The sequence below is a fragment of the Lacerta agilis genome, chromosome 9 (genome assembly GCF_009819535.1).
Source record: "Lacerta agilis isolate rLacAgi1 chromosome 9, rLacAgi1.pri, whole genome shotgun sequence".
Classification (NCBI taxonomy): Eukaryota; Metazoa; Chordata; class Lepidosauria; order Squamata; family Lacertidae; genus Lacerta; species Lacerta agilis.
In genome coordinates, this window is record NC_046320.1 from 51,889,625 (window position 1) to 51,907,514 (window position 17,890).

Below are 17,890 nucleotides of genomic sequence, written 5' to 3' on the forward strand. Positions count from 1 at the left end.
TAGTATAGGGGTTTTTTTAAGCAACGGTGTCAAAGAACATTTTTTTGGCAGTGTGTGTGTGGAGAGGGAGATGAAATATATGCAAAGGTGTATGGAACATTTGATCTTCCAGATGTTGCTGGAATGATGAGTCCATCATTCCTGGCCATTACTACACTTTCTGGGGCAAGGAATTGGCTATCTTTCACCTGGTAAAGAGGAGACTGAGAAGAGATCTGATAGCCTAAAGGGCTGTCTCATGGAGGATGGAGCAAACAGTGTTGTTCCTGCTCCAGAGGCTAGCATCCAAACCAATTCAAGTTACAAAAAAGGAGAGACTAGAGTCAAACTAAACATCGGGAATAATTTTCTGAAAGTAAGAGAGTGGAACGGAGGTTGTGGGTTCTCCTTCCTTTGGAGGTTTTCAAGCAGAGGTTGGATGGCCATCTGTCATGTATAATCGAGTTGAGATTCCTGCATTCTTTCTTTCTTTCTTTCTTTGGCGATCACTGGTAGCCGAGTAAGATTGTCTTCCATAAACACGGTTTTAACAGTGAGTCCGTAAGTGACTGTGGAGGCCAATTCTGGATCCACATATCCTTCCACAGTGGTTTCCAGGCAGGAGTTGATCCCTCAGGGTCCCTTCCTACTCAACAAATCTATTATTCTTCTGGTTTACACAGGGAACAGAATAATGGGGGAATGACCGCTCTCCGCATCAAACGGGGTGCGCATTTTGCATGGTCACGAGTAGCCTCCTGTGATCACAGTGCAGCTCCTGGCAGTTGGGTCTGGCACCACCTTCCCAGGTTGGATACCACCCACTCAAGCAGCCGCCCAATCCCGGCTGGGGAGGTGTTGTGGGGGGGGGGAGGGAATTGGCCAGGTAGAAGGAGGGATTAGTCAGTACACACAATAAGAGTTGAGTCATACCTGGGAAGCGGCTGTTGGATTCACTCCCTCATTTAACGTTTACTCTGCAGGTTAACCATTTTATTTCCACAGGCACACAGGCGCTGCTATGTCAAGGTCGCTGTTGAAGGGCCGGAAAGGACTTTCCCTGCATTGGCAGGTTTCGCCTTTCCCGTAGCAATTCGTCACAACTTTGGCAGTTGCAGACCTTGGGTGGAATCCTTTAGTCATCTACAAAATGGGGGGGGGGGCATGGGGCGGTGACCCCTGCCCCCATTGCGGCGGCAATGACAGGGTTCCCGTTAAAGGGGTTTCAGGGGGAGGCATGGGCCCATATGCCCAGAGGTCGTCATCGCCCTCCCCCTCCAGCAGCGGCGAACAGGGGGGGTGGGCTATCTGCTTGACAATATGTTCTCCAGAGTTAGCCAACTCCCCACTCATGCTGGATAACCCTGATATTACCCAGAACCCTGGCTGAGGGGCTGGGAAGGATAAACGCCCAATGCCTGAGCCAAGGTCTCCCTACATCTGAATATTAATAAAGTTGTGGCCAATTTAATCCCATAGAACGTTGTCACGTGTCGTTATTTCCCTCAGGGGCTGCCCGGGATTCGGGGGACTCCGCCTGGCCACGCAATGGGGGATGCAGATTTCTCGGTTGCAGGGAGAGTGTATGGATTTGCACTACTGCAGACTGCAGGAGGGAGTGGGGACGTATGTTCTCAGTACTCCCCAGCTGTGCTAGTTGGGACTGATGAAAGCTGTAGTGCCAAACATCTGGAGGGCACCAGGTTAGCAAAGGCTGCTGGAAAATCTCCCACCCCCGCCTTGAGGAAGATTACATTTCCCCAGGCCCTCCGTGTGAACGTTTTCTGCCAGTCGAAATCTTTTCCACTCGATCACAGCAGGAAGACTTGGAAGTAAATCCCAATGACTTCAGCGGAATTTACTCCGAAACCCCATCAAAGAAAAACTTCGAGATGTCCCTTGTTTGTACATCAGCGCTCGATTCTCTGCCTGGCTATCTTCCTTCCTGCCAGTCTCAGCTGGAAAGAGCCCGTCAAGTTATCAGTCCTCTTCTAGGCAGATGAAACATTTCCTTTTCGTCTTCAGAAGGTGCTGCTTGTGTGAGAGGCGCCTACTACACACAGAGAAGCATAAACTCCCAGATAAGTAGAAATTTTTGATTGTGTTTCGGAGCAGGAACCCTGAAGCGCCACGTTTCGCATAGGTATGCATAAATCTTTGCAGAAGGATCGCGCCCCTCAGTCCTCTTTCCTGGGAGTAAGACTATGACCATATAGGCACTTAAACCTACTCACTTAAACCATCAGTCTATGGGACCACCTCAAAGGGTGTCTAAATGTCCCCCCCCCCAAAAAAAAATGGGGGTTGACACCTGGGTCCTTTTCATAGAATCAAAGAATTATAGAGTTGGAAGGGATCTCAGGGTTCATCTAGTCCAACCCCCTCTCCAATCTCCTGCGAAATACGTCCCGTAAATTTAAAAGAACTTTCTTCTCGCTGCTTTTATGCTGCAAACCAATACCCATTTTCTTGGGAGTAAGCCCCGTTGAACTCCGTGCGCCATCTTTCTGAGTAGGTACGCTCTCATCCGTCCCTGGACAAGGGCTTGTAGCCCGATCCCATGCGTGTTTACTCAGAAGCAGATCCATCCCGGACAGATCCAATGGGGAGAAGAAACTGGATTCAGATTCGCTGCAAATGGTAAATTCTTGCGCCAAAGAATGGGGGGGAACCGTTGAAACCACCGTTCAGGACCATGGAGCCGCCTCAAAAGCACCGTCCTGTGTGTGTGTCCCCTCATATCCTCCTTAGATCGAGATTTCCTGGATTAGGAGGATTTCTATGCTGTCACTTTCCCTAACCAGGCGAATCCGGAGGAGACCTCCAATGCCCGTGGTTTACAGTCCAGTCCTGGCTGTGCCTACTCAGAAGTAAGTCCTGTTGAAAATGAGGCTTACTCTCAGGTAAGTGGGGTTAGGAGGATGCCCACTCACCTCTGAGCAATACACCTATAAGGTTGCACCCTTGGCGCCCCTTTACACAGGGAGGAAAGAAATTGACCAGAAAATGCAGCCTCTCCGCTCCTTCTCTGGGTGATCTGAAGTAGACCGGGAAGGATTTATGAGCCTTGTTGTTTAACAAAGGGCCACGACAAAATATCACACACACACACACACACACACACACACACACACCGTTAAAAGAAAGGACTGAAATGAAGAAAGCTGGAGCGGATCTTGGCGTGGAAGAAGGACTTGAACTCAGCTCAGTTCTGCAGCTCATATTCCTCGGCTCGGAATACGTTTGTCCCAATGGATGTGTCTTGCACCTGGCTCCATTTGGGGGGGGGGGGGTCTAGTAAAAAAGAAAGCAGGTGGAGGCTGAAGTCTGCCCTCCCCTGCCCTCCTCCGGATCCCATCCCACTCCTTATCGCAAGGACAGTAAGTAATCTCTCAGAACATATATTCTTATTGATTTATTGCGTTCATATCTCATCTTTTTTCTCTAAGGAGCTCAAGGTGGTGTACGTGGTTCTCCTCCTGCGCATTTTATCCCCACAACAACCCTTTGAGGTAGGTCGAGCTGACAGGCAGTGACACACAGGGACACACTGGGAACGCTATGGCCCAGCGGGATTTGAACCCTTGTCTCCCAGATCCTCGTCCGACAGTCTTAACCACTCCACCATCGCTGCCTATAAATATATTTTGAGAGAGAGGAAGAGGAAAGAACTTACGGTAACTAACAGCACGCAGACTGGTCAGTCCAATGGTCTTTCTGACCTCAACCCCCTTGACTGCGGAATCCGTTATATTTGTTGCGACTACTATTCTACACTACAGTTGCTTACCGGATGGAAGAGGAGCGCAGCGTTATAGCTCTGGGCAAAGGTGTCCTCGACTTTCAGAGATCCAGTATCTTTTGCTACCTTGGACCCAACCGTGGTGCACGTGAAACAAGCGGAAACTCCAAAACCCGAAGTTCACCAGCCAAACATGCCGCAGAAAGCGAGAAAGCTTTCCAGAACTCTTTATCAGACAAGAAGTTTCGCGAAGCAAGAGATGGAGGGGACCAGGGTTTATTTTATTTTTTTAAGTAGCCTACCAAAATTAGAAGGGTGCTGTAGCATGAGACCGTCCAGGCTCTGAGAGAGAAGTATGTTTCTCTGAACACATGCAGAGAGCCCTCCCCGCCCGGACTGGAGAGCTCCCCTTGAATAAGAGCTCAAAGAATCATAGAATTGTAGAGGTGAAAGGGATCCGAGGGTAATCTAGTCCAACCCCCTTCAATGCAGGTCGGGGATATATTAAATATATGCCCATGGGGCACTGAGATAACTTTCTAACAAGGACTCCTCAACCTGATCCATACAAGCCCGCTGAAGCAAAGAATGAAAACGTTTTGAATTTCAGCTCAGCCGAGAACTGGGGAAATATTTTGATGGATTTGAAATCATGGGTGGTGGTGGGTTCTGTTCAGGAACCGGGTGGGGGCGGGAAGAGAGGCTCAGCTTGGCTGCACCCAGCAATAAAAGCCAAGGGTCTCCTCTGGCGTCAGGGACAAGATCCAGTCCCGTCGGTTCTGTTGCAGCAGGAAACAGCTACAAGGAGTTTGGTGGCCAGCAGATTTGATCGCAGCAAAAGCTTCGCAGGGCCAGAGCGCACTTTGCCCGGCATGTATGACTGGCGAGCCTCGGGTTGGTGGTTGATATCGAAATATGCCCTTTGCAATATCAGGTGTAATGCGAGTAATACTGCCAAGTCCTGAAGTCCTGCTGATGTGAACTGCCCCGTTGCTTAAACTTAGATACATTTTAAAGGTTGCAGAATAATGGCATACACTTATACAGTATATCATTTGTATTTCATGGAGGTCTGGTCAGGTATGACTTAGAGTTCCCTCTTTCCCTCCCTCTCTCTTTCTCTCTTTCTTCCATATGGCGAGTGATCGCCAAAGAAGAAGGTATGAAATGCGCAGGCAAACCTATGAGTTTCTCAGGTGCTAACAGTTTTGGAGCAACTAGTAAAATCCTCACCCCCACCCCATGCGTTTCGGATTCCGGAGCAAACTGCGCAGTGTGTTCGCCGGCGAGAAAACCCTATTGAACAAAACGTTGTGTCAAAGGTTCGCAGGCTTCTGGTCTCGCACAGAGCTCTGAGTGCAAAGCGGGGAAGCGTTCTGTGCCTCCCGACGCCTGGCAATCCTGACCGGTCTCCAACATTTCTTAGAGGGGGGGGGGGGTCCATGTCCAAAAGAAAACGAGGGCTCTAACCTCCCTAAAAGCCCTCTTGCTATGAAAAGGGAGGCTTTTTTCCGGGTTAGGGGGAAGAAAGACCGCATCAGTGATGAGTACGAAGGCGGGAAGGCACTCTACACACGGACAGAGACAGGACAAACCGTTTTATTTATTCCCCTCCTTCTGTACTCCGAGGGCTCGAGAGGAGGAGGAGGAGCAGGAGCAGGAGGAAGGCGCCGGGTGGGACTTGGGAGGAGATGTGGGGAGTGGGAGAGAGGAGAGCGTATGAGTCAGCTTCCCTCCCTGTCAACTCGGCTCGGCTTTTGGGGGGCGGAGGGAAAACTGCGCCGGGGGAAGCTATAAAAGCGAAGGGGGCAGGAGGAGAGCGAGGCGAGTTGCCGGGGACAGGGCTGGAGCGCGGACCGACGGGTCGGACGAGGCGCTTGAATCCACCTCTGCCCGGCCAGGCGCGCTGGGTCCTTCTCCCCCAGCACCCACCCAGGACTTTCGCCTGGCCTTCCCTCGGGATGTCCGGGACCAGCTAACTGCAAGCGGGAAGGAGGCGAGCGTGTCCCTTTTTCCCCGACGGAAGCGCGAGCGAGAGGGCGCTAAGCCCGGCCGCCGGACAGCCAGCCAGCGTTGCCTCGACCGGGAGCGGGTCGCCTTGGAGTTCGCCCGACGGGCTGCTCCGGCAGCAGCAGCGAGAGGCGGAGCAGGCGGGCGGCGAGCAGGGACTGCCTTCCTTTCGCTCACTCCTTCCCCAGAAACGCAGCCGCTGCCGCAAGGACCGAGCCGCCCGCCAGCCCGCCCCCTCCAGGGAGAGCTTCTCGCGCCAAGCTCCTCGGAGTCTTTTCCAAAATGCCATCTGGGGGTCTTTGATGTGCATCGCCTGCGCTTCCGTGAATGAGAAGAACATCGCGATGCAATAGAAGAAGCAGAAGGTGCTTTGAAATATCTTTATAAAACGCACCAGTCAAGCCAAGAACAAGACTCCCAACCCCAAACCCCGGAAAAGAAGCGTCAGCCTTCCTTTCTGGGGCGAGGGGAGATGATCATGCTGAGCTGGAATCAGTTCTCCACGTCGCGCCCTCTACTCTTCCTGGCCGCGCTCCTGGTGGTGGAGAGCTCCCAGCTAGACGGCACCAAGGTGAACTCTATCAAGTCCACCCTAATGGGCGAGACGCCGACGCAGGCGACCACCAACAGGTCGACCACCTTCCACCAAGGATTGGCTCTCGGGAGCAGCAAGAAGGGCAAAATCTTGGGCCAGGGGGGCAAGGGGCTGAAGCATTATCACCGGCAAGGCGAGGTAGGAAGTCATCCCTGCTCCTTCCTTCCTTCCTTCCTTCCTTCCTTCCTTCCTTCCTTCCTTCCTTCCTTCGTAGGATACCATCCCTGCCTTCCTCTCCCATCTGGCTCATGCAGCCCGCTCCTCTGCTTGCAACCAAACTGCTCTGTATCAGCCCACATGATGCTTCAGGAACTTAGCTCTAAACCTATTTTCTTAAAATAAAATAAAATACCAGTTTCAAGATTAGGGGGAGCTCCTTCCCCTCTCAGGTCCGTCCACAGCTTTCAGAGATATACTGCTCCTGAACATGGAGGGTCTCTTGTCTTGGGATCTTTAGCTAACAGTGGTTTGTAGCCAAATGCTGGTCTTACTCAGAGTAGACCCACTGAAATTAATGCACTTAAGGTACTTGGCTGATTTGAATGGGCCTACTCTGCGTAGGACTTGCACTGCATGCAGCCCAAAGATAAAGAAAGAAAAACATGGCAACAGAGTCATGACTGCCGAGTCCGTACAGCCCCTAGCACAGTGTTTTCTCTCTGTTGTGTGTGTGCACAAATAGTACACTTCACAGGGGTGTTGCGAAGATAAAATGGAGGAGAGTGGGACTCATGAATGTTGCCTTATGCTCCATGAAGGAAATGTGAGATGTATTACATTTTACACAGTAGTAGAAACAGTGGGCGCTACTAGAAAGAATGATAATTATTCATTGTTTTGCTGTTTGTTGTGTGACATTAGTGCATCCAGTTGGCAGAGGTGCAAAATTGCAAAGTTCAGCATGAAATCAGAACATTGTAAGACGGTGATCCTAAGCCGGCTTGATTGAAATCAGTGGGACTGATTGCTAAGCACTTAAGGATCAGGATATAAATGTGTCTCCAATTATAGGAGAATAGTTGTTGCTCTCCTAAGTGAGGATAAGGGCATCGATGCTCACTCTCATAATAGAGGTCAATAGCTGGAGAGCCCAGGAATCAAATTCAGCTCCCTGACAGAACAAATCTCCACCACATACACTCACAGTAAGAAAGACATTAGTGGCTGTGGAAAGAAGACTTGTTTCTAGTTTACCTGCAAAGGGGTGGGTGGGTGAGACAGGAGCTGCAACTCTACCCTCCATTCCACTATTGAAGTGTCCCCACACCACCAAATCAGTTGCTAGCCAGGGTTTGGGAGTCAAAACTAAGGTAACTCTGGAGATCTGTGATCAGATCTACCCAAACTGAGGGAAGGGAACTGAGTGGGACAGTGGAACTGGATGAGTGAGCATTTTATCTGCTCCCCTCCATAATAGCTGGTACTAGTTCGACCTCTCTAAGCCCTGGTGCAATTTGCACACACCCCAATAGCTGTTTTTAATTTATTTGTTTTTTTAAGTGTGGAGATCTGATAATGGATCTCTTGCACCATGTCTGTTTTGGCCCTTAGATGTTCATAATGGAAGTTGGCATTGTTTTTGGTCATACCTGATGTGGTAAGCACAGAGGAGCAGCTAACTGGGTGTTAACCCATCCAGTTTTCCTGACAATAAGGTTTCTTTCCCTCCTGTCCCATCTTCCCGATACTCAGGAGATTATTAGGGACATTGTACTCCTATTGAGTCGTGGGATTTGTCCCCTTGCCTCCTGACTTGAATAGCTTTGGTGTTCTGCATTCCACAAAAAAGCAAAGGGCATGGATATTTGTGTATTGTTGGTGATCTGCCCAGACAGTGTTTGGCTGCTAAGGTAAGACTGTTTGATATGAGCCACAAGGAGACAGACAGTGCTGCAACTGAACTGCTAAGATTCAGTCAACAATGAAAGGGGCACTGGGTACAGTTCCTCTTCATCCTTAACAAGTTTTTTTAAAAAAGAAAAGTTTCCTAATTCACTTCATTTGCTGACGAAGTGACCAGCTCTCCTAACATTTTAACAGTACCTTCTGAATAATAGGATGTACGGTAACAGTTTATGATGGAATACGTGGTTACCAGGTAGGAAAATATATAATATTTGGGGAGGGGGTGAGTTACAGATTCATTGTCTGTGAATTTTGAATCCTTTCCCCCATTCTGTTAACTGCAAACCCGTCGGTTAAAGATGTTAACAAAATATGTTACAGCAGATTACATTTTACTGGGATGGTATGAAACATGTGCTGCCATTCACAACTCAGTCCCATTGAGTGTAACTGACAAAGTGGCATCCTCAAGGAAGGAATCTTCCGCCAGCCTTGGATTTAAGATGGATAGTAAGTGGAGACAGGCAATTCTGCCATGAGGGATTGTAATGCTAGCTAATGGGAGAATTAACAAGCATTCTGGCTTGTTTGTTTGTTTTTACCCATTGGGAATGTCGGAAAACAATGCTGGAATTTAGCCCAGACTATAGACAGTTACACTAGATCAATGAATGAAGTTGTCACCATGTATTTGTGATCATTTGCTATGCAAGGGTTCTGCTTCATTGGTGGATAAGGTAGCGAACACAGGTACCGGTAGTGCAAAAATAGTTTGATCTTGTACCGCCCTAATAGTATGCACTATATTGATAGGATTTTCTCCCAGTGGGGTTTCCAATAAAGTGTGCTTTTAAAAAAAATAAAAAACCCAATAAAAGAAAGAGGGTCTTGCTTATTCCATCACAAAGTCATTGAACCATCCCCTCCCTTTTCTTCTTCCATTTCTATCTCCATGCCTTATACCATGCTGCCCCATGTGGTTGGATCGATCTCCTTAACATTCAGCAAATGACTTATGAATATTGTAAGCTGTATTATACAGAGTCAGTCCATTGATCCAGCATGACTCAGTCCACCTGCCCAGAATCTTCAGGGCCAGACAAAAGAAAATTCTAGCTTTGCTACCTGAAAATCCTGCCGTTCAAGGTCTACCTAAAATATCGCTCGTTCCCTTTAAGCTCTTCACTGATAATTAATTTTGAGCCAAGCCCTCTCTAAAGTTCTATCTTAGCTTTACCCTCACTTAGAATCATAGAACTGTAAGGTTGGAAGGTACCTTGAGGGTCCTCTAGTCCAACCCCTTGCAATGAAGGAATGTTATGCACCCTGTGCATTATTTACACTGTGCATAATAACAAATAAATATCCAGTACAGCACAGAAGTAAGAGCTACAGCCAAGGTTGCTTTTCATTCTGTTTATTCACTGACTTTTCATTCTTTGTAAGTCAGTGTCTGGGATGCCATTGAACATGATTTTAAAGAGTCAAATAATAAGACCTAGAACTCCATGACATGCAGTTTGATGAAGTTCCACAACAGTAGTGGAAAACTCATTTGCTACTAAAATGAGGAGGGTGGCTAAAGCCTTGCCTTCAATGGACTCCTGTAAACACTTTTCCTTTTGATTTTGCCTGGAATTTTATTTTGAAATAGTTATAAATGCAGGCAACGGAAAGGAAGAACGCATCTAACAATACAAGAGGTCCACTAAATGAAGGGAAATCGACTGGTTGCACTCCTTACTTCATCATGGGACAGTGAGAGTAAAACAGCCTGAGGAGAAGCTGATTAACTATCAAGAGAGTTTTAATGTGCAAGTTAAGTAGCTGAATCATGGGGTGGGGGGGGAATATGCAAACGTCCTTGATCTGCTTGAGAGATCCCCGAAGGGCTTCCATTTAGATGATAAGTACCATATAGTACTGTAGCATCTTTTCCTTTCAAGTTGAGATTCCTTGCTTGTTTCAGTTACTGATATTTTTAATCATCTCGCAACTTCACCGCTGTGTACAATTGCCTAAGAATGTCTTTATGCAGCAACGAGGGTTGCTCGGTTTAAAAAGATGATGCGAAATTCGCCTTTAATGTACAGCATCCACAGCCGTTAGGTTTAAAATAATGCCATGCAAGTAAACTTTAGTACATAACAATTTCCAAACGTTATGATTTATATGATAATTTCAAAGGCGTTCCACTCCTAAGGAAACAACTGTTCAAGTCAGGGCTGTTTTGGAACTGGGGTTTCACACAGTGAACAAAGATTCTAGCAAATGGTATTGGATCTCACAGTCATTTGTGTAAACTGGGGTCAGTTCACCCAACAAAAGCAAGCGGCAAGTCTGGACTCTTCCACAAAAGGCTTCAGGTGGGGTATGATTTATTTCATTTCTTTCTTTCTTTTAAAACTGTATTGCCTATTTCTCAAGGGAGACTCAGTGAGGTTAGGAAAGAGTAATAGAAACAGATATAATCACTGAAATGTATACCTTCAAAAAAAGAAGAAAAAGAATAGTATCCAATCGCAGCACAGCACAAATGCAACAGAACTGAGCCAGCACAATTAGGCAGTTATGCTGTGCCTGAAGTGGCAGGGTGATGGAGACTGATTAGCCCCATTTGGCAAGTGGTTCTCAGAGGGTGTGGCAGATGCAGATTTAGGGGAGCATGACTGGAACGCATGCATTGGGCGCCAAGGCAAGAGGGTGCTTCCGGGGGCACTGCAACAATGGCTTAGAATGGAAGGCAAGAGGGCACCAAATTTTGACACCTCACAGGGCGCTGCTGAAATTTGGAAAGCCCAACATCTGCCGCTGGGTGTGGCGCATGACTCTGGTATGGCAGGAGAGGATAGCAAGCATGGCGGGAAGATTCAAGGACAGTCAAACTCATTGAGTTCTTATATACTTACGGTACATATCCAAGCGGCTCGTTTATATTTTGGGAATGATTCATGTTCTTATATAGCTGCATTGTTTTATCCTTCCTGGATGTCCCATGATCATATTATAAAGTAGTTGTGTTCTGTGTTGTAAATTAAGCATGGCTAGGAGTTGTTTCTTTTTGTTTTCAAACGTATTTCTTGCCAATGAAAACGTTGGTGTGGCACGAGCAAAATTTTATCCTGAAAGCATGGCCCAGAGAAAAATGTTTGAGAACCACTTCCATAGATGGAAGACACAATGGAAAAGATTGAAAGCTTCTCCTCCAATGAATACCGCCCACCCCCGTACCTACAAACCTAGCATACCAGTAGAAAAGCTCATTCCACTTTCTCCTTGCTTTCCTGTCTTTCTATGTGCAGGGAATTTTCTCCTTGACATGCTGCTTTTCAGTGTGCAGAGAGAGCATTTAGACATTATCCTGAAGCCTGAAACCACACAGTCCGGAAAGAACATAACCATTTGTTTCTGCTAAATATGTAAGCTATCCCTTTATCTCTGCTATGAAGCAACAGAGCGGAAAGCAGTTGGGGGCTAGGATGATTATACAATGCATCAATTTTATTATGCCTTGTTAACATGACTTGCTTACTACATATAGATCACTTACTTGTTCTGCTGAAATCAGTTGGGTTTATTTCCTCGAAGTCATAGTTCAGAAAAAGGCGAAGAAAACAGTCAACGGGATGGAGCAACTCTATGAAGAAAGGTTGCACTATTTGGCATTTCTTTTAGTTTAGAGGTGACGTGATGGGAGTTTTAAAAATTCTGCATGGCATGAAGAAAGTGGGTAGAGAAGAGTTTTTCTTCCTCTCTCACAACACTAGAAATTGTGGGCATCCAAAGAAGTTGAATGTTAGAAGATTCAGGACCATGCAGAGTGTGTGCCTTGGAGAGTAAAACTGGGTGGGGGTCCCTGCCAGGCGCCTTTTGGACTTATGCCATCATGCCAAGAGTTTATAACCTTATTCTAACAAGACTCCTGCCCTGGGCCTCAGACAAACTCTGCTTGGGCCTGTTCAGGACAGTGAAAAGAAAATACGTCTTCACACAGCGCATAGTTAAAACTATGAACTTGCTCCCACAGAAGGCATTGATGGCCACAAACCTAGAGGGATTTAAACGAGGATTAGAGAAATTCGTGGAGGAAAGGTCTATCGAAGGCTATTAGCCATGATGGTTATGTTCTGCTTCCACAGTTGGGGCAGCAATACTTCTGAATACCAGTTGCTGGAAACCACGGGAGCATGAAGTTTTCTCCTGCTTAAATCTTGCTTGTGGGTTTCCCACAAGCATCTGGTCATCCACTGTGAGAACAGGATGCTGGACTAGATGAGCCATCCAGCAGGCTGTTCTTAAGCAAAGGACGTTTCCAGAGTTGCCCATGGCAAGAAGGAGAGCCTGTGATGGGGCACAGGAAATTCATTGTCACCTACAGAATTCTGGGAAGTAAGTTTTATAGACAGAAGAGTGTCAGTTGAAAGACTAGTTTGGAGGAGCCAAGGAGTAGCAAAAGGGTTTATTATATGAGCATGCTATAAAGACCAGAACTCAATATACTGTGCCTGAGATCTGTGTATTGGGGGTGCACCCTTAAGTATTCCTGGGTGCCATCCTTGTATGGCTTGACACTTCTTCAAATTGTGGCCAGTATGTTTAGCCCTGCAAGTATCTGCAGTCATTATCTTTTTATGAACTGATAATGATTTTGACTTTTCTTCTTCAGCTGGTCATTTATTTTGATGGCATTAACAGTTTCAAAGCTAGAAGTCTTGCCTTTAAGAAGAGAGGTTTCATATATCCTAAATAATTAGCACATAACAGTCAAATATTTTTTGTTTTAAATGAATCTTTATTAGATTAGTACTTCTCCCTGACTTGTTTAGACTACAAAATATTGTTTGGAGGAACACAAAACTCTGTTTGTTAAAAGAACAAGGCTTCCTTTTTTTTCATTCTCTCTCTCTGCCCGCTTTCTTTTCCTTTTCCTTTATGACATTTTATTTCTTTGATATGATTAGTTTCTAAGATGGTTGCCTCCTTTCATAAAGAGAGAGAAAGAGAGAGAGAGAGAGAGAGAGAGAGAGAGAAGAGAGAAGAGAGAAGAGAGAAGAGAGAGAGAGACACTTTGGAAAAAGAGGCAAATGCACAAAACGAATGGGATAAAGTGGCTTTGTTTGCTACTATTAGAAAGCTACAAAAAGTGATCCCATTGTAAAGTGCAGTTGGAATGATTCTACCCTGCACATTAAAAACGATTCCAGGCTTCACAAAAGAACAGTGTTCAATGTGTGTTGGGTTAAGCCGATTAATCAATTTGCCTTCAAAATACCTCATAAATAAATAAAGGCTTCAATCCTATGTGCACACTTCTTGGAAGTAAGCCCCATTGAATTCAATGGGGCTTCCTTTTTATTATTCCACACTGTGAGGATGTGTCCAGAACAGCAGTTTTTTCCATTTGATTTGCTACTGCTAATCCACATCAGAGCAGGCCAAAGGCTGTAGTGCATTCCATTACAGTTTGCATTTCTGCTGCTGTGTGCGCGTGCGTGCGTGCACACACACACACGCACACGTGGGGGCCATTTCATGCCATGTGCAATGACACACATGGGTTTCCCACCAAGTGTATACACAACAGGGAGCTGCACTCAATTGTGGCTTTCTAGAAGGTGTATCTGTATGATGCAAGAGTTTTCAAACTCTTGTCATATCCATACGTTACATTTTTAGGTGTAAACTTTGCAATCCGGACAGACCTTGAAAAATAACATGTGCTTCAGCCATGCATATTCTGGGGGGAAAGGCCTGAGTTTTTGCACAGCTGGTCTAGAGACTGGACTTGTGGTTCTTCTTTTTCCTGGCAAGTGGTGTGCTCCATTACACAGTGCTTTGAATTTTTTGCCAGAATCCGGTTAAGGTTTTCAAGCGTACCCCTCCTGATTCTTGACAACAGAGAACAACAGGTTGTTCTGAAGGAAGTGCCAGCCTGGGCACTGATTCCTTAGTCACAAAACTTAGAATCATAGAGTTGGAAGGGACTCCTAGGGCCATCTATTCCAACCCCCTGCAATGCCTGAAATTTGTGTGTCAGCAGGATAACATAATGTGTTCCAGTGTAACTCTGCCCCAAACACTCTGGGGAATGGCCATTGCTCAGTGGTACGAGGTGCCAGGAGAGAGACTCCTTTCTGAAATCCTGCAGAGCCAAAGCTGGTTAGAGTAAGCTAGACCATTGGTCTGATGTGGCTTACGGCAACTTCCTGTGTTCTTCCATAAGCAGAGTGTGCAGGATACAATTAATGTGCCAAAAGGGTGCTTGGGTGGGGTGTTGCACCCCCTGGTTTGCTTCTGTTACCTCTGCCACCCATCCTCCAAAGTCCCTTTTCACGCCACCAAGTTTGATAGTGGGTGCTACCCAAGCTGGGAGAGAAATGCTAGCACCACCATTGAGCAAATAAGGCATTTGCTTCAGGTCGCTGAGAGTGTGTGCATGCCACGTGCCCTGCCCTTCACCCTCTAAGCTAGCCTGCTGCCCTTGGATACAGTTGAGGACACTGTCTCATTGCAACTGAAGCATAATTGAGCTTCCAATCTGGTCAGAATCTATAGGTGGAAGGGTGAGGACTTCACCTCAGGCAGTCCTGGTGGGAAGGGACCAGAACTTCTGCTTGTACATTCCTTTTGTGCTTTACATCACATCTCCGTCTTCTGATATTATGGAGGACTGCATTTGAAGTAGGGCACCTGTGTGTCTTTCTTTACAGACAACAGTCTGATTTAAGCCTGGTTTAATAATACAGAACCAGAAGAGAGCAGTGGTCTTAAGATCAGCACCTGGACAGCAGACTGAACAGGCTCACAGATCACCTGGTCACAGTATTCCCCACTAGGGTGATACACGTTGTATTTCTATTTAAATTATAGCAATCAATTCTAAATTTGAGGTCTGGGCTGAATGCAGCTACTCCACTCTTCAATGGTGGGACACTTATTAAGATGCTCTACCCTGGGAGACTGATGGAATCTGATGGATTCCTGAATGCTCTGGAGGTATTTCCAGGCCAGCTGACCTGCCTGGTGTTCCCAATGAGCCTCTTCTCTCACTCTGGAAGGGTGAGATGGGAAGAGCCATTGACATAATTGGTCCTGAGTGCCCTTGGAGCATGTAAGTCACCTTAGTACTCTAGTGTCCTATGTGAGATAAAACAGGAGGGTCAGCAGTTGGAGCACAGGTGGTGTAAATCTTGGTCCAAAAACTGACCAAACATGGATGAGATTGCACCAGTATGCCTACCATGTGTTGGTGGCAGAGAAAGCTAACTTCTTCACTGCCATTATATCTGCAAGTAGTTGTCCAGAAGAGCATTTCTGAGTGGTGAATGGGCTTTTGTCATCTGGTGAAGAGAACATTGCTCTGACACCCTTGGAGGTCAGATTTGCAGAGATTTGGAGGCAACCAGCAGAACCATCCAAAGTATTGTCTGTTCCATCTGTACTGGATCAGTTTCAATCATTGTGGCATGAGGAGGTGGACAAGCTCCTTGAATAAATGAAACCACTCACCTGCCTCTTGCCCATCTTGGCTTCTTATAGCTAGTTCTCTGTAGACATTGACAGTGTTAGGTAAAAACCAAGAAAATATGTGATGCAGTTTTTTGATGGGGTATAATCTGAGATCTTCTTTTATATTTATCAATCACTTGATTATCTTTGCAATTATTATTCATTCACTCGGATTTCTAAGGAAGCTCCGTGGGTGGAGAATTTAAATTCAAACCAGAACATTTCTGTTTGGGTCATTTGTGTACAATTTCCCCCCTGGGCTGGAGCATACCATTAAAACTGAGCTTGTCACATCCCGAGAAGAATCCCTAGTTGGGGTTTCATACCAGTGGGCAAATAAAACTGTACAACACTGAATAATTGACCACAGTATCCTGAAGGCACAGCCATAATAGGCCCTCTTGAACACCAAACATGTAACCACAGTATCTTAAATAATTAGTAACCCAGGGAATTCCAAATCCTTAACCATGGGACCTCAGCAAAATTTCACTATGCAAACCAGAAGCAATTGCCGTTCTAGGCGAGCAGTGAGAGCTGTTTGCCATTGTGCTTTGCTTTATAAAGTCTTAAGTGTTTATTATGATGAAGCTTCCTTGCTTACTGTTGGTGTTCCTATTCGCTTTTCCTTCCAGGGATTTCATCTTGTCATGTGGAGGCTCCTTTGATTTACTGCATTTTTAATATGGCAACTTGAAAGAGGGGAAAATACCATAATGTATTTTATTATCTCTACTATAATAAGCCCCAGCCTGTAGTCGAGATCAGAGTCCTACTTGGCTGAGCCATGTACAAAAACCCACCAGGGTAAGAGCATCCTTGATTGGATGATCTTGTAATTCAAACCAGTAATACAGCAAAGCTAGGAAAGCATTGGTATGATAATGATTTCCCTTGTATAACGGCCCTCTTTATTTAGAATGCAGTTCCACGATGGGATGGGCGGGTGGGTGATGGGACAGACATAGACAACAACAGCCTTCAAGCTTTGATTGCATAGGTTAGTTTTGCGACAGTTCCCCTTATCTTATAATGCTGATTGAGAGAGGGGGAGCTACAGACAGGGAAAGAGGGAGAGATGGATAGTAGAGGGAGGGGGGAGAGAGCCCTATAGAATCCTGCCATACTGCAAACCCCACCCACTTTGCCCGCCCATTGGCTGTGGCACTGATTGACTTTTCCCATGGGGTCAATAGCGTTTTGTAGGGGGAAAGTTCCCTGTACATCTCTCTCTAGTAGAATGTTGACACCTGATTGAGGAACTACAGTTCCATGATAGAGCATCTGCTTTGCAAGCAAAAGGTTCATTCCTTGGCATCTCCAAGTATGACTGGGAGAGATCCTTCTTTGAAAGATGCAGTGCAAAGTCTACAACACTTAGTCTAGGTAGGCAATACTGAGCTAGATGGGCCAATGGTCCGACCCAATATAAGGCTGCTTCCTCTGTTCACTTTGAAGAGGGCACTGGGCAAGGTGTCATATGGTGAGCCTCCTCCTCTGATGTTCTCATGTGGCTGTGGTGGGAGCATTCCAGGCAGCATGCCTCTGAATACTAGTTTAGAGAGAACAGGCCAGAGCCATGTGGTTGGCCATTCAGCAAAACAGGATGATGGAGTAAGCTCTTAGCTAGGTCTCTGGCTACTCTTTCTGATTTCCCACAATGCCCCAGAATATTGCTAGGCTAGGAACATTGCATACATTAAAAGGGTGTCTAGGTCCAGCTGCCTGTGCTGTTTTGACTTCTAGGCAGGAAAAAGAAATCAAAGTGCAGCAATGACAGCTGCCCTATGATGTCAGATATGGACGCTGGTCTTGCTGGTAAGCATTGTTGCAGGACCTCGTAAGGTGCACCTCTTGACTTGCACATGCAGATGCCTCCTAATGCTGGAGGTTGATGGGTCAACATGTATTTGGTTGGAGATCCCCCCCCCCTGCCAGGAGCTGAAAATGCTTTGGCAGCACCACCAGTATGGATTGTATAAACCAGGGATGGGGCATCTCAGGTCTGGGAGTCAAATGTGGCCCTCTAGGCCTCTCTATCTGACCTTTAGGATTCTCCTTAGCTCACAGCCTATCTTCAGCCATGCCCCTCACCTGCCTTGCTTTGCATCCAGTATTTTAGCTAAATTGAGTCTTTGAACTCCAATAATGCCTCTTGCCTGAGAAGGAGAGAGATGTACAAGCAAATAAACATTAGTTGCTCAACCAAC

The 17,890-nt window shown here is 46.4% G+C and overlaps 1 protein-coding gene across 1 annotated transcript in view; it reads left to right on the plus strand.

Annotated features, from left to right (window-relative positions):
* The first annotated feature begins 5,832 nt into the window (after nucleotides 1-5,832).
* DKK2 (dickkopf WNT signaling pathway inhibitor 2) overlaps nucleotides 5,833-17,890 on the plus strand; it is a 57,126-nt gene continuing 45,068 nt past the window's right edge. Inside the window, exon 1 of the mRNA XM_033160621.1 lies at nucleotides 5,833-6,464. Within this exon, the coding sequence (XP_033016512.1) occupies nucleotides 6,204-6,464 (261 nt within the window). The 5' untranslated portion in view covers nucleotides 5,833-6,203. The remainder of the gene's footprint in view (nucleotides 6,465-17,890) is intronic.